This window comes from Megalobrama amblycephala, linkage group LG13 (assembly GCF_018812025.1).
Source record: "Megalobrama amblycephala isolate DHTTF-2021 linkage group LG13, ASM1881202v1, whole genome shotgun sequence".
NCBI lineage: Eukaryota > Metazoa > Chordata > Actinopteri > Cypriniformes > Xenocyprididae > Megalobrama > Megalobrama amblycephala.
In genome coordinates, this window is record NC_063056.1 from 28531295 (window position 1) to 28547884 (window position 16590).

At 41.0% G+C, this 16590-nt stretch overlaps 1 protein-coding gene across 6 annotated transcripts; it reads left to right on the forward strand.

Annotated features, from left to right (window-relative positions):
* On the forward strand, positions 1-16396 carry atn1 (atrophin 1). 6 transcript variants are annotated; one of them, XM_048153182.1, is made up of 10 exons: positions 16-2018; positions 5374-5517; positions 5848-5949; positions 6303-6422; positions 6510-9214; positions 9742-9958; positions 10331-11801; positions 13822-13965; positions 14052-14232; positions 15614-16396. In XM_048153182.1, the coding sequence occupies exons 2-10, from the start codon at positions 5491-5493 to the stop codon at positions 15645-15647; spliced, it is 5001 nt and encodes a 1666-aa protein (XP_048009139.1). In that variant the 5' UTR covers positions 16-2018; positions 5374-5490; the 3' UTR covers positions 15648-16396. The 6 variants fall into 6 exon arrangements, with proteins under 6 accessions (XP_048009142.1, XP_048009139.1, XP_048009141.1 ...); XM_048153181.1 differs by having other exon boundaries at positions 31-2018; positions 6306-6422; positions 10328-11801; XM_048153180.1 differs by having other exon boundaries at positions 32-2018; positions 10328-11801.
* The last annotated feature ends 194 nt before the right edge of the window (positions 16397-16590 follow it).

Here is a 16590-nt window from a genome sequence, read left to right on the forward strand (position 1 = left end):
ATGATTTATGTTTTTTTTAATTTGGACTATATGTGTTCCTATCTGTCACAGGTTTACAGGTTGTTTATTGAATGGCAATCGTGTGATGATGTGCTGTAACAAACTCCAACCAGTAGGCCTAAGTGAACACCGCTCCCTGTTACACACCTGCAACAGTAAATCAATGCAAAGTACCTCTGCAGCCAGACTCTAAGCCTCTTGTGCTTCAAACAGTAGATGGAGTGCTTACAGTCAGACGGCAGACATGATAACGCACGCGCACTTCTGCAAGGTTGGTTACTATGGTTACAACACAATGGGAGCCGGGACAGAGGTCTATTCGAAAGGAAAGAAAAAACTGCAGGAAAGAGAGACTGAGGGAGATGGATTGTGTATGTGTGTGTGTGTGTGTGTGTGAGAGAGAGAGAGAGAGAGAGAGACCGCTTGACTGGTCACTCCATTGCAGTCTTACAAGAAAGTACAGATTTGGGGAAGCTCTTTTAGTCTAATACCATTTTACAATGCAAAGGCAATAGAGAAGCTGCATCTAAAGTGGGTTATATTCCACAAAAAGGTTGTTTAATGCTGCGCAGAGGCAGGATAAATGCATTTACAAAATAATGTTATGAAATTATTTTTAAAATAATATAATGGATACAGAAAAATTGCATTAATTGAAATATATTTAAATGTATGCTTCATCACGACAACGACAGACATCTTTTTTATGTGACATTGCATCTTCACACAATTTGAAGCAGGCACAGAGCCACCTTATAGCCTAGCCTGTGTAGCATGTGGGAATTTTCATCTTTACTTCTGTAATGTGAAATATTTCCAAGTGAAACTTATGAGAATTTATAAGTCAGAAATGGTCCACTCATACATGAAAGAGAGAACTCGTAAGGGAGAAAGTCTGTTTATTTACTCTAGGACACACTCATGCTGGACCAGCCTGGAATATAGTTTATTATTAAAATTGTATGCATGTGATTTTGGCTTATTTTTTTAATTGAATCTGATTCTTGTCAGATTTTATGGATGTTGGTGGGACTTGGATGGAGAAAAGTGGGCGTTATATATCAGAATGAAGCTAGACCGATTGAAGGTTTGCTAAAACAATGGCTAAATAGCTAATTGGTTAATATTATCCAATAGCTGGTATGGCCTTCATGACATCAGCGGAAAGGAAAGTTGTTTTAGAGGAAGAGCAAGACATTATATTTTGACTAAACTATTCTTGTTTGGAATTATATGTAGCAATAATTGTTCACATTAAGACCAAGAACTTATTTTTAATAAAGTAAGCAGGGTCAATTTTGATTTCATGTTGACTTTAACTGAGGGAAATATGTTTTTTTTTTAAACAGCCTCAAATATGGATGCTCAAGTTTTGATGAAAAAAAAAGCCTATTTCAAATAATAACTTTGCAGGAGAAATGACACCCCTACCTCATTAAGGTACTACAATTAAGCCTAATTAGTGTCCATTACCTAATCAAGCAGTTCTAGGTTAATTTCCCTTAATGAAGTGTAGTAAATCGACAATTAAATAAGCAGCAATTTACATAATGAATAAATGCCCTTATCTCGACATGTTTCTTCCATCCTATTTCCATTGCTCTCCTTTCCTCACCTTAGCTTTTTTCCCTGAAGAATAAGGAAAATCACGCCCCTTCTCACCCTCGAGTGGTCGTGCGTCCCTCGCTCACCCCTCCGTGAAGATTTGTGCCCGTACAGACTGCAAAAGAGTGCAAGTCGTCTTGACAGAGGAGCGGGAGAGGGGCAGAAAGAAAAGGGGGTGGGGAAGAATCAAACGTACGCATCAATTTGTACAGTCTTCAGCTGCACCCCGTTTTCTGCGCCGATTTCAGGGGGAGCGGCTGGAAAAAACACTGCGTTATTTGCGAAGCCGCAACAATGTAAATCTTTCCGTGCATCGAGTTGCCTGTATGTTTGAACGCGTGTCGGTCAATGTACAGTACGAACGGCAGCAGGAGAGAGAAAGAAAGGGAGATACGCATCGCTGGATATTATAGGTAAGAAGGGGAGAAAATGGATGCTTATATTTGACTCATTCTTCTTTGGACATGTTCAGATGGTTCCCCTTTCCTCGCACTCCCGTCTTTGTGCTTTACTTATGTGCATAGATTGGGCTAAAATCATATTGCAAATCGGGGTGCGTAACCACGCAGGTCTCGAGTGCTCACATTCCACGGAGCTCGACAAGAATGCCATTCGCCATTCTGATCCCAAATCTTCCCCATATGAGAAGGAAAAGACTGAAAGGGGGGTAGATGCGACCCTCTCTCCTCGTCTTGTCAGGATCGAATGTGCAGTGCATTGTCTGAGAACTGTAATCCAGAGGTCGTCCAGTTAGTACAGTAGTGCACTGCCTCTGCATGCGTATCAATAACAAGCAGCAGAAGAATGGAAGAAAGGAACGTTGCGGTGCGTGGCCGAGAGATGATGCACGTTCGGGTGTCTAACTCACCCCACCTCTTGGCATTGTGCATTTGCGTGCTAAAAAAATTCAAAATCAAAGCTATTTATGTCTAATTATATTTTTTGCCAATGTGCATGCGAAGGGGACAGTGCATGATTTGTTGTGTGTGTGGCAAGCCATTATAACATTTATTCCTTAAAACTAACTAGTTGCCTATCTGTTTTTAAATTACTAGTAGGCCTACCTTTTGCCTTTGCATTAGGCTTAGTAATTCAGTATTGTGAACAGTATCTTTTTCAGTTTTGCTAGTACTGTATGCACTAGTAATTACCCATTACTTACTTGTATTTATCATAGCAGTGACAAGTAACTATTCTGTTATTACTGGTAACAAATAGCTTTTTTTTTTTTACCATTGTTTCTTTGGAGAGCTGCTGTGGTTCTGTTCTTATCTATTCACTTGAATTGTGTTGTATTTAGTATGTATTTCAGTTGTTGCTGGTACCCATTTCAGTTTTACTAGTATTCATTATGTACTAGATAGTATGTATTTCAATAATTTCAATATTTTTCTAGTACTATACCTGAATAGGCACAGTACCTATTTATTAGATAGGCCTAGTGTACATTTTTTACTTGTAAGATCTTAAATTGAACTGTAAAGAGGCTATTCTTACTAGTTATTACTGTCAAATAAAAATTAGTTGTAACTAGTGAGAGTCAGAAAAAAATGGACTAGGTTCTAATATAACTGAAACAAAGTATATATTAGAATAGGTACTAGATACAGTTGGGAATACATACTGGTCAGAAGTGAATAGTTGATATATATATATATATATATATATATATATATATAATATATATATATATAATTCAGTAACCAAAAAAAGAAAATTATTACCAGTAACAGCAGATACTAACTTGTACCAGTAACTTTACAATGGGTAATGTGGCTAGTAGCAAAAGAAGAGTAATGAATATGTAATAGTGACTAATTTCATAGTTATTGTAATGAGTACTAGTATCTAATGAAAAGAAACTGAAAAAGATACTATTCACTAATAATTATTATTAATTGGCAAACAAGTACTAGTAACATGGAATAGATACTAGTTAAGTTTACAGTATAAATGTTCAAACTGCTTGCCATATGGTGTGTGAATGTATGTATATACTGTAAATGAAGGTATTGCTGATTGCTTAGATGCTTGTGTTTGCAATGGGAGAGTGGAAGGCTTTTGGTATGCATGGAGCCCGGCCAAGATTTGGGTAATGGACTCCTGATGAATGAAGGTTCACCTGTAGACAGAGTGCTGGCAGCCTTTATTATTTGTCATTTGGATATATTACCTTGTGTACACCATAATTGGATCACAAATATGCTGATTTTACATTTATGGGATATGCGCAGGGTGTAGTCTTTGTATGTTTGGCACTAGTATTAATTCTTGTATTACAAATGAGTATTTTGTTAATTGTGGTCATGATGGAGTAGTCTGAGTATTCAATGTGTTGGTTGTCAGCAGCCTGTAAATCTGTTTATATGTAATATTTATTAGTGCTGTGGTTTTTCTCTTGTGTTCAGTGGTTTGGGTGTAAATGTACATTTTGCAGTTTTGAAGGTGGCGCTAAATACACTCACTGGCTTCACTCAGTCTGTTAGTGTGCTATATATAGTCTCATTCACAATAAATGAAGTGTGTGTGTGTGTGTGTGAGGAGAGAAAGACTAGAGGCTGACTTGAAATACTGGAGTGACTTAGTTAACCTCTTAACTACACTATGACTGGCAAAGGAGGAGTTATGTCTTTTCAAACTAATTATTTTATCTCTCTCTCTCAAGCAAGCGGTAGTGTCAGCTGGTTTTTATCATGAAGAAATTCAGTGTTTCTCATAGTTAAGGTTTTAATATGTTTTAAAAAGGCCAACGTATGCCTCATAATCAGAAAAAGTTGATTCACTTCAACTGTGATGAGGTTAATTAGCAATGTTATTGTATGTCAGTGGATCACTGCTAAGTGATTGTGTACGAGTTATCCTAATATTGTATGACTATAATTGAAACAGAAAAATAGGCCTCAAAATTAGAAATACATTGCTGTCAGTGAGGCTAGCAACAAGAGAAGGAAATCATAAGCAGGAAAGAGATGAAAAGATGGAAGAAAAATAACTAAATATGTGTGCTGTAAAGAACCTCCCAGTCAAAATATCCTCTCTGACAGTGATAAGAATTTCTGCAAAGAGAAAATCAAGATAGCTTCTATGACATTAAAGTTGTGTTTGAATTAAAGTTTAATACCTGAAACGTGAATGAAACTTTTTGTTTTCTTATTTTTACATATAAACATGTATTAAATCATGATGATGTATGCACATGTATGAGCATGTTAACTTAAAATATTAAGTATGTATTTCTGTGCATGTTGCATTTAGAGATTGTTGATCTTGAAAGCAGTGCCTCTCCCTATGTTGGCTGCAGTAGATGATTTTTGCAGAGCTCCATTCAACATTGATGACTAAAGCTCAGCTTCAGAGTACCACAAACCCTCTGAAGTACCATGCAGTCAACATAAAAAAATATATTTCTTATACTGTACCGCAATACTGTTCTCCACTGCAAATAGTAGAAGTTTTTTGTTTATAAAACAATAATATCATGATAATTAAAGATTGTTTAATCACAGATAGTTCCATCATTGATTATGATAGATTTATCAGAGAACATTAGATTATCATTTTGCACTTAGACAGTTTAATGAAGAACAGTGGACCAATCGCATCACCCCTTCTTATTACTTCAGAATGGAATTAAATTAACAGTTTACTTTTTCCTGGCAAGATCAAAAGATTAATAACTTTACTGATTCAAATAGAAATACATTTAATATACTAATGCTATGGTAAAGTTTATTTTGACTTTAGTGGTATTCATTCTGTTTCCCCCAGGTTTCAAAGATTCAGTGCTATGATAGGCAGCCTGTAGGCCAACCATCCCGTTTGTGGTCACACTCCCGCTTTCTGTAATGGCTGACTGGAAGGAATGGACCACATAGAGAGCTAGTCATGAAGACCCGAACCCACAAAGAATCGGTGAGGGCATTACTGCATACTGAGATCAGCCTCAAAGGTGGACTACAGTATGTGTAGATTTAAGTCTTTACTGATTTGTACCATAGAATAAGTCAGTCAGAACCATTTTAAGTGCACTTATATGTGTTATTACAAAGTATTTGGATATGCATAGTAGATATACCCCTGTATTAAAATGGTATTTTACTACTTAGTATTTGAACAAAATATGATTTTAGTTCTTACTCCTTTTCTCTCTTTGTCTTATGCTTTCATTTTGTCATGCTGTCTTTCTTTCTCTTTCTTCTGTTTGTCTTTGCCCTCCCTCGGTCATGTCGGGCATTGCCACAGATGCCCGCTCGCAGTGGACGCAGGAGGGGGGGCAGTGAGGAAAGGAGGGGTAGACGTCCGCACCCCAGCCCCTCTCGAGCAGAGCGCAATGAAAGGCAAACAGTAAGAATTCTTATATTTTTCCTCCCTCTTTATTTATCCTTATGTATTTATTTTTGTGATCTTCTCCATTGTCGTAACTTTCTTCATCTTTGATAATGTCATCCTTGGTATACCTCACCTCATTGTTCTCTGTCACTGAATTCTTTTATGTATCATCTTTTAAGTTAAGAGTATCTTATTCTGAATGTTCATGATCAGTCTTTTAACACTATTCCACACTATTGTGCTTTTACTGTATGTTTGGTTGGCTATTTTTGCATTTTCTTTTGGGGAAATTTTGTTCTTTTGTTATTTTTTTCACTAAATGTAAAAATGCAACTGCCTCACAACATGATTAAAATTATACTATTAAGCAGAGAACCACTGGAGAGGAATTGGCTGGTGGACGTTTCAGCCGAAGATCTCAAGGCCATGATTCATCAGAAAGTGAAGGGGAGGAGCATGTGCCGCCGCCCAAAAGACAGAAAGTCCAGGTACTGGTAAAATTTTAGAAATTATGAATACAATTGCATTAGATTAAAAAAATGTAAAAATATATTGATATTTGATTTTGCCATCAGGACTCCTCCTCCAATCCCCCAGCCCCACCCCTTTCAACTAACACTCCGACTTCTGCTCCACCTCCAACGTCAAGCAACAGTCAATCAAGAGAAAGTGACAATGAGGATGGCCAATCACAAGGCAGTCGGAGCTCAGTTGGAGGCAGCTTAGCCAATAGTAGCAGCAGCATAAGCAGTGGTCGGGACATTGACCAGGACAATCGATCCTCTTCTCCGAGTCTCTCTGCTTCCCCTTTGGCAAGTTTGGATTCTGAATCTGACTCTCCAGATTCCCCAAAGCAGGGTGATAAAAACAAAGATGGAGGGACATCAAAATGTGTAACAGAAGACCGGAGAGGCACAGGGAGGGGTGAGGATGGCAGACCAGAGGACCAGAGGAACAGTGAGGGAGGAATTGAGGGAGATTTGTCTTCCTTGAAGTCCTCTTCATCCCTCTATACATCTCATTGTGGAAGGGTGGACAATGCAAGTGATACAAGTAGCAACAGGAAGTCATACTTCCCTGTAGATTCCAAACTTGCAAGCAAAATTGAGTATACAAGTCCTGGTGGTCCAGAGACGCTACACACATGCAGTCGCATACCTTCAAAAGCAGGCCCTCAATGTGGGAAACCTGGGGTGGGAGGAGCTGAGTATTCCCATGGGAATTCAAATGTGAGCCATGCACCGACTCTCCCACCTCCACCTGCCCTGAAACCTCTAGAGGTGGGGCAGAATGCTCCAGGTGGGGAAAGTAAAGTAGACAAACCAGAGAAAGGTGATAAGTGTGTTCCACCCTCCTTGCTTCCACAAACTAGTACTGTTCCTCAACAACCTCCTCCTCCAAACACTCACCATTACACCCCTACCAGCTGGTCAGGGGGACCTCCCTCTAGTTGTCCTGGCAACTGGGGATATGTACGTTACCAGGGTAACCACCATGCACATCCAAGCCAGCAGCCCCCAGTGCAGCAACAGCTGCCCTCTGTGTACAATTCTCCTTCATCCACCCGACACTCCTCCCACCCACCTTATCTATCTCACCCTCATCCCCACCCACACAAAGAGTATTTGCCCAGGTATGGCACTACGGCTGAGCGGGAGAGGAGTGGGAGAGAGTTTGGCAACAGAGACTTCCCTGCTAGTAATAGCAGTAGCAATGCAAACAGCAGCAGCAGTAGCATCTGTGGTAGCACTTCTAGTGGTGGTGGAACCAACTCTAATGTGGGCCGGGATTTTGGGAACTCTTTACCTGGACAAAGCAGAGAATATGGCTCAAACCGGGATGGACCTGCAGGACCACCGAGTGGTCGGGAATATGGACCAGGGTTTAGAGATCGCGAGCGAGGAACTGGGAGGGAGTTTCCTTTGCAGAACCAGCAGCTTCAATCACAAGGCCGGGAGTTCGGACCTGAAAACACTGGAGGGGGAGGATGTCATCAAAGAGACAAGGACAGTAGGTGGGGAGAGTTAGCAGGCCAGGTTAGGGAGGCAGGGAGTAACAGTTATTCTGGTAATGCCAACCAAGCGCCTGTAGGTGCCCCATCATCTGTTTTACCTTCAACGACCCTGGTGACCCGTGACCCAGCCAGTTCACCACAAAACAACTCTGGTCACCCTCCTTTTTCCTCTGCCAATTCAATCCCTCCAAGTAGAGACTATCCCTCACCTATGGATGCAAATGTACAGCAGACTCTGCAAGGACAGACTCCCCAAGCAAATTCCAATGCTGCAGATCTTCCTCCCCCTCCGCACTATTTAAGAGAGTACCCTCCTCCAGGGACAAAGGATCCCTACCCACCCCCTGGATCGACCGCTTCCTCTGTCCCACTTTCTGGTGTACCAAGGGAGTTCCCGAGCCCACCTGGATTGGCCCCAAGTCTTACTCGAGAATATCCTGGAGGACCTCCACTTCCACATCACTCTCACTATCCTGGCCAGACAGTGTTGCCTATGCAGCAGAGAGACAGAGAGAGGGAAAAGGACAACACTACATCTGCTCTTCATTCAAATCGCAGTCATCCTCCATCCCTTTCTCCTTCATCAAGTGGTTCTGGACATGGACATCCCCCCTCTACTTCTTATCCCCCTCCACCTCCTCCACCCTCCAATAGTTCACATGGTCAGCCCCCACCCATTGCATCCCTTCCAGGCAGTCATGCTCGACAGGCCCCATATTCTTCATCCAATCAGACTCCACCAACCCCGCTCTCACCTCTTCCCAGTCCCTCAACCAATCCAATGGGAGGATTTTCTCCTTTCCCATCAACCTCTGCTCCTTCTGTACCACTTCCTGCAACAGGTGTGTCCACCTCTTGTACATCAAGTTGCAGACCTACTCCTTACCATGGCACTTTAAGCAGTCATACTCCTTTCAGTAGCTCTTACCATGGCAACAGTAGCCATGGAAATAGCAATGCCAGTGGCAATGCACCCAACAACAGCAACAGCACTAGCACTCCATCACTATTGCACTCCCCTCAAAACACTAAAATACAACCACATCTCAGTAACCCCGGCCATAACAACACTGCTTCAACCCCCAGCACATCTGTTGGAGGAGATGGTCACTCTGACTCATCTTCTGGCCCAGTGCCACCACCTGTCATCAAGGAGGAGCCAGTAGAAGAGAGGGAGGAGTTGGAAAGCCCACCTCCAGTTCTCCGAAGTCCTTCCCCAGAACCTAAACCTGTTGATATTCCAATCCATGCCAGCCAATCAGCTCGGTAAGACCAGTTCACTAAAATAAAATCTAACAAAACCATATGAGAGATTTTTTAATTGATCTCTGACGATATTGGATATTTAACTATATATTTTTTTTACATATAGATTACCTTTGCCATCATGCACAAATATTGTTTTGCACAGGCTTACAAAAATGTTAGGTTTATTTACTATATGTCTTATAAATTGGTTACACATAGTTTCAACCATACTTTGTTTTCTCAATTAATTGAATTCAATCTAATTTATTATGATTGTGTTTAAGAAATGAAGGTAAATCTTAAAACACCACTTTTACATCAAAACAGGTTTTGATGTTCATGGAAAACAATTTTCAATTGTCAGGGAAACACAAGGGATTAGGAGATAACCTGATGTCCCTCCTGATAAAAATTTTCAATTCAAATCAGCACTGTCTGCATGAATTCTTGTATACCAAATGAATTGCATTTATTAAAATACACAACTTGGTTACACATGATAATATAAATGTGTTGTGGAAAAGATAATACATATTTGCTTTCAGGTTCCACAGGGTTCTTGACCGGGGCAGTGGGAACTCTTGTGCCCGTAGTGACGTTCTATTTGTTCCGCTTGATGGTTCTAAGCTTTGGAAGAAGAGAAATGAGGCAATAGAACGTGCTCGAAGAGAGGTTGAACAGCGAGCGAGAGACCTGCGAGAGAAAGAGCGGGAACGGGAGAGAGAAAAAGAGAGGGAGAGGGACCTGGACAGACATCTGCAGGTAAAAAAAATGACAATAAAGTTGTTAGCACTGGAAAGAAAATGATATATTTATTTTTGAGTATTTTATCTAGTTTTGTATCTAGTTTTAACATTAACATTCTAGATACCTTTACTTCAGAAGCTAAATTACATAGGATGTTACATCCTGTGTTCAAAGAAATCTAACAGTTTAGTGAGTTTTATGCTTAGAACAAGAAAAAACTATCTGCCCATTGAGTAAGTTAAACTGTATTCAGAGGGGAAAATTTTGTTTTCTCACCACAAAATATGGCAAAAAAAAAAGTTCTTGTGGAGTTTTTCCTTGTAGTTATTAGACTCTTTACACCTTACTGGTCAGGTTTTTACAAACATTTTTCTCCTTTTTCAGCAGAAGGACAGTGGCGCAAGTGTGGGGTTAGGAGCTGCAGGCGCACGCCAGGGCCCTTCACTCTTCTTTCCTTCTTCATCCTCCATCCTTCTAGACCCTTCATCATCTTCCTCGTCCTCTGTGAACCCTTCACACCCAGCAGTCCATCCACAGCACCACCCTGCCCACCATGCCTCACATCCCCACTCCATTCACCCCTCACATCCTCTGCATCCCTCTCTCTCTCATAGCATTCCTCATTCTCTTCTCCTCCCTTCCATGGCAGGGGGCTCTCCAGTTGTCGGAGGCCCTCAGGGTGCTCTTGGCATCGGGCTTGGGGGTCCATACTTGGGCCCTGATACCCCAGCCCTCAGAACCCTGAGCGAGTATGCCCGTCCTCACGCCATGTCTCCTTTGGGCGCTGCCAGCCGGGCACAGGCACACCATCCCCACCTTCATCACCATCCTCACCCACATGCGCATTCGCACGCTCACGCTCATCCCCATGTGCACCCTTCATTTTTCCTGTCCCAATTCCAAAACCCAGCCCTCGCACACCCCCACCACCTTCCAGCCGACGCTGCCACGGCTGCTGCCATTCTGGGCTTTTTGTATGGGGGCGGGCTGGAGGGAGGCCCCGCCCATCCAGGGCATGGTCCCGGGCCTGGTGGGTTGGCTGGGGCGGGGCTTGGAGGAGTGGGATTCCCTCATGCTGTAGCAGCTCAAAGAGAGCGTGTGAAGCCAGGATTTGAGTTTAAGAGCGAGGAGCGTGTCTACACAGCTGGAGCCTTATCCGACCCGGCAATAGCTTTGTCACACGCACACTCGCACGCACACTCACACTCCTTGCTGCTGGGGGGTGGAGCTGGAGGCGGGCCTCCTGGTAGTGAGGTTGCCCTTTATGGTACAACTCCACCTCCTGCGCCACCCCCTCAAGCTTTAGCTGCAGCAGCTAGGAATCCAAATCCCGTCCCTCCACCTCTGTCAGTCCCACCCACCTCTTCTATTCTCCCAGCCTCACTCCCCACCCACCAGGCTCCTGCCGTAGCCCCAGTGACACCAGCAGCACCCGCCCCTCCCCCTCAACCTCCTCCCCCGCCACCTCCTCCTCCTCCTCCTCCAACAGCCTCATCTCTTCATCACCCCTCTCCACACTCTACCTTTCCAAATACACACCCTTCCTGTCAGCCCCCACCCCTCCCAACTCAGGCTCCGCCTTCAGAACGATATCCCACCCCCGTTCGCACTCCTCCCAGCACTGAACGTGCAAGGAGCGTGGAGAGGGAGAGAGTGATGCCTGCTGCAGAGAGGGAGCGAGAGAGGGACAGGGAAAGGGCAGGGACAGGTGGAGGAGCAGCAGGAGGAGGCACAGCTGCTGCTGGAGGCACAGGAGGAGGAGATTCTCTCGGCCGGCTACAGATGCTGAACGTGACTCCTCATCATCACCAGCATTCACACATTCACTCTCACCTACATCTGCACCAGCAGGACACAGGTATTCACCATACACACACATACACACACACACACACACACACACACTTTACACAGTACTCTGTATCACAGCATAAACATTTCAGCAAATTCAAAATTTGATTCTGTCACTATTAGTGATGGGTCAAGGTGGTTGACTAGACATTAATAACCTGCTGTTTTTGACTGCATTCAAACAGTGTTAATCTTAAAGGGATAGTTCACCCAAAAATGAAAATTCTTCTTTCAGACAAACACAATCGGAGATATATTTAAAAATATCCTGGCTCTCCCATGCTTTATAATAGTAGTGAACGGGGGGCTTGTTTTGAAGCCCAAAAAAAATGCATTCATCTGTTATAAATATAATCCACACAGCTCCAGGAGCTTAATAAAGGCCTTCTGAATCAAAGTGATGGGTTTTTAGTAAAGTAAAATATTCACATCTAAAACTTAATTATGTATAAGAACTAACTTCCGGCAGATGGCCGTACTCATCGATTTGCGGCAGAAGAGTAACCTCTGACTCGACGCATGACACAATGATAAACGTGGAAGCTCAGAGGATAGAGCAAAACAAAACACCGGTCACAAATTAGAAGTCTAAAATGAGAAATTTTATAGAGAAATTTAGGAGGATTTCAAAATAAGAGAAGAGAAGCTTCAGTTTATTGCACAGCCCTATTTGTTTAAACTGTGAGAGGTGTCTAAGCTTACAATAGTACTACGTCCTGTGTCATACATCGCTTCAGGGGTTACTCATTTGGCGCAAGTCGACTTGCGCATTATGCATATGGTCGTCTGCCGGAAGCTAGTTATTATATTTAATAAAGTTTTACATATGGATATTTTTCTCATAAAAACCCATCGCTTCACTTTAGAAGGCCTTTATTAAGCCCCTGGAGCTTTATGGATTATATTTATGATGGATGGATGCATATTTTTTGGGGGGGTTTCAAAACAGGCCCCCCATTCACTACCATTATAAAACTTGGTAGAGCCAGGATATTTTTAAATATATCTCAGATTGTGTTGGTCTGGAAGTAGATAGTCTGGAACCGCCAAAAGTGTTTGTTGAAATGTTTTTGGATTGTCAACAAATAACAAAAACAAGCAGAAAAATGTGCATTATGATAAGATAATCAACCAAGTTAAAATTAAAGCATACTGTTGACAAAATATTACAAAAGAAAAAACAAAACAAGATATTAACAGTGCACAAATATTCACGTTTTTGTTAAATGTTGATACATTTTAATATTTTAATATATATAATATATTCAATATTTAGTTTCATTTTGCACATTCTCATCAACTAAAATTATATTTTCATCGAAAATTACATATTTTTGTCACCATATGAAAAATGTGACTACAACAAAATAATTAAACTGCTTAAACAATTTCGTATATAATGTTAAATAGCTACAATTACCCACTTGACAAGTGTTTATATATGTTTGCTTCTTAGTTTTTATAATGTATTTGCAGCAATTAAAGGGATAGTTCACCAATAAAAATGTCATTCACTCGCCCTCGTCTCTTTAGTTCTATATCACTTTCTTTCATCTGTGGAACACAAAAGAATTTCTTGAACATTTTGTACTATAAGTCCATACAATGAAATGCAGTGTTGTCCAGTGTTATTTTGTACCCTATTAATCACTGAATGGACAAAACAGTTGAAACAAGAAAAAATGTGATCTAGATCTGGAACAACATGAAGGTGAGTGAATGAAATTTTCATTTTTGAGTCAACTCTCCCTTTAAGAAATGTAACTTTTACGCTGTCAGCATCACAAAAGCAGCACTTCTATAACAAATTCAGCACCATCGTCAACAATACAATTACTGCCGGCTTAAATGTCCAGTTTCATTCGGAAATACACCAGGCTGTGGAAGTAAGATGAGTTGTGAAAGCCAAGAATAATGGCAGCACTGTTCCTGTACACACCAAGCATTTTCACCTACAGTGCCATTGGGAAACTGTGCTACTCTTATTAAATTTCCCACTTTTGTTTTGTTACGTATTTGGGTGGCAGCCGCGGGAGGGGTACACCCCCTGATGGATCCGCTGGCATCAGGGTCTCCCCTGGCCCGTCTGCCGTACCCAGGGGCTGCTCTTGGGCCTCCAATTCTGGCACACTCCCTCACTGACAGCGAGGTGCTTCGACAGCAGCTCTTTGGTAAGAGGTGTAATGATGTTCTGTTGCGATATTTCATCTTTCTCTGTATTAAGTGATTTCTACATTTGCTTGCATGGTGTGTACAGGTGGTCCTTTCCGTGAGATGCCCCAGTCCTCGTCTCTGGGTGGGTCAATGTCTGCAGCACACCAGCTCCAAGCAATGCAGCAGGCTCAGAGTGCCGAGATTCAGTTCCAGAGACTCGCCCTGGAACAGCAGTGGATCCACCACCACCATCATCACTCCCTTGCACAGGACGAGTACTACAGGTGAGTGCAAACATATATACTGTACATAGACATGAATGCACAACACTAGCAATGGGCAATACCACTTTTTTCCACCGTATCACCAATGTTGATTGAACGGTAGTACATGCTTCTGTGAAAGCCAATAAGTCAGCCAAACTACTTCTCCCATAATCCTAAAGAGAGATCCTTACATTTCCCAATTAAAGATTTTTCTGTTACCATATAAACGAGAACTACAGTAATAAATACAACGTAATAAAGAAGTAATATTGTGATACAAGTTTGTAAAGTTCTGATTTATTTTGGAGCTGAATGGTTTGGTTCATGGCTTATTTATAACTTATAATATAAAATCCCTGTGGAGAACATAAATGGGAAAAGTCAAAAGACTAAAATGAAAAAGACTTTTATAGCAATGCCTTCATTAAATTTATTTTTCTGAGGGAAAAATGGGTAATTATTGACATTTAGCATTATAGGCCCTATTTTAATGATCTAAGCACATGGTCTGAAACGCATGGCGCAGGTGCAATTAGGGCGCGTCCGAATCCACTTTTGCTAGTTTACCGACGGAAAAAATAGTGGGCGCATGGTCCAAAAGGGTTGCACCTAGTCTCTTAATGAGTAATGGGTGTGCAATAAACATGCAATTAACCAATCAGAGTCTCATCTCTCATTCCCTTTTAAAGCCAGTTGCACTTGCACTGGCAGATTCGCCATTTACATGGCAGAATTTGCAAGCGGAAAGACTAAACGCTTCTCCAGAGAGGAATCTCCTTTTATTTTTAATATTTAAAAATGTTTGTGTGCTCTCTGTGTGTGTGTAACAAGCAGAGTGTACACGCATTGTGCACCTGCCTATAGGCGCCTATTACTAATGCACCCTTTAAATAACAAAAAAACAAAAAAAACAATACTGCGTTTGACTTTAGATCAGGGTTTTTTTGGTCAATGGCACAGTTGTTTTCAGCTGCCACAAAATAGCAATATGCCAACAATGCACCTGAACACACCTCGTTTTCAGACCAGCACGCCAATGGGCGAACAGATGGGAGTGAGTGCATTTGGTATTTAAACAAAGTGGGCACTGGATGTGAAAATGATAACTGCGTTGGGCTGAAACTAGCAAAAAACACTGCGTCGTGCCTGCCGTCACATTGCGCCGGGTGTATAATAGGTCCTTATATTTGAAAGCCATCATTTTTAACATTATGTATAAACTGTTATTCCACATTAACACTTAAGGCCAATATTTTTGTCAGTTTTTACATTTTAATCAGTATCAAAATCATAAATACTGTCACCTGTCCCCACACAAAATTGCAAATTTTAAAAATTACATTGCAGTCTTTTTGTTCTTTCATCTTTGATCTTGTATAACCTTTGCCTTCCATTGCAGCCACCTAAAGAAAGAGAGTGACAAAACGCTGTGAGAAACACAGAGGACATGAAGACAAGAAAATGAAGAAGGGATGAAGTGCAAATAATAATAAAAAAAACAATCATTTCAAAATTCAGCACTGAATGACAACAAATCTGGATACAAGTTTGGATGTGACATCAGAACACATATCATTAAATCTGAACTAACCTAAATACAGGTGTCGCGAACAATGTGTATATTCCAAAAAGGTGAGATGTATAACTCTGGCATACAGCCTAGACACTGGCACAGAATGGATATTCCCAAACGTCCTGCTGGAGGATTCCTCATTGTGTTGTTTCATACAGCAGGCAGAGGCGTTTCGGCTGTGGTTCAGTCTATGTACACAACATTATGCCAGAGAGAATGTCTAAAAATCAAGCTCACTTTTATGTCTTTGCATGTAGCTAGATACAAAAGCCCAATGGGCTAAAATTCTTGATCTGTTTTTATTTGTTTGTTTGGTTTTGGAAAACGTAACCACTCTGAAAGAGTGTTTATGAAAGGGTGCATGAGATAAACAGCTTACCTTCATAATGTTTCTTTATCGTGTTCTTATTAAAATTATTAATGTTGTTTGTTTGTTAATAATTATATGATTATATAAACATTATTTTTTATTATTTTTTTACATTTTCATGGTACCGCTGTTTATTTTTAATGTTTTATGTTGAATTTACCTTGTGAGGGGAAAATGCAAGATAAAAAAATAATGAAAAAGAAAAATCTGGAAATAAAATACCATTTCTTTCCTATAAATCTTTATCTGTGACTGTGTGAGTCATTTATGTTCGCAGTTACTGTCAAAGTGACCTCAAAAAATTATTTAATCTTGATTTACAGGTTACTCATAATGAAAATCCAGAACTGAAACTAACACCTGACATGAAAGGATCATCGAAAGTATAACCTTCTCTTTTAATATTGTTAAATTTTTCATTTTTTTTGTCTTA

Coding starts and splice junctions, on each gene's coding strand:
- atn1 (XM_048153180.1), top strand. CDS start 5,491: ATGAAGACCCGAACCCACAAAGAATCG. Junction 5,950..6,302: donor AGCGCAATGAAAGGCAAACA/GTAAGAATTCTT, acceptor TATACTATTAAG/CAGAGAACCACTGGAGAGGA. Junction 13,966..14,051: donor GCTTCGACAGCAGCTCTTTG/GTAAGAGGTGTA, acceptor TGGTGTGTACAG/GTGGTCCTTTCCGTGAGATG.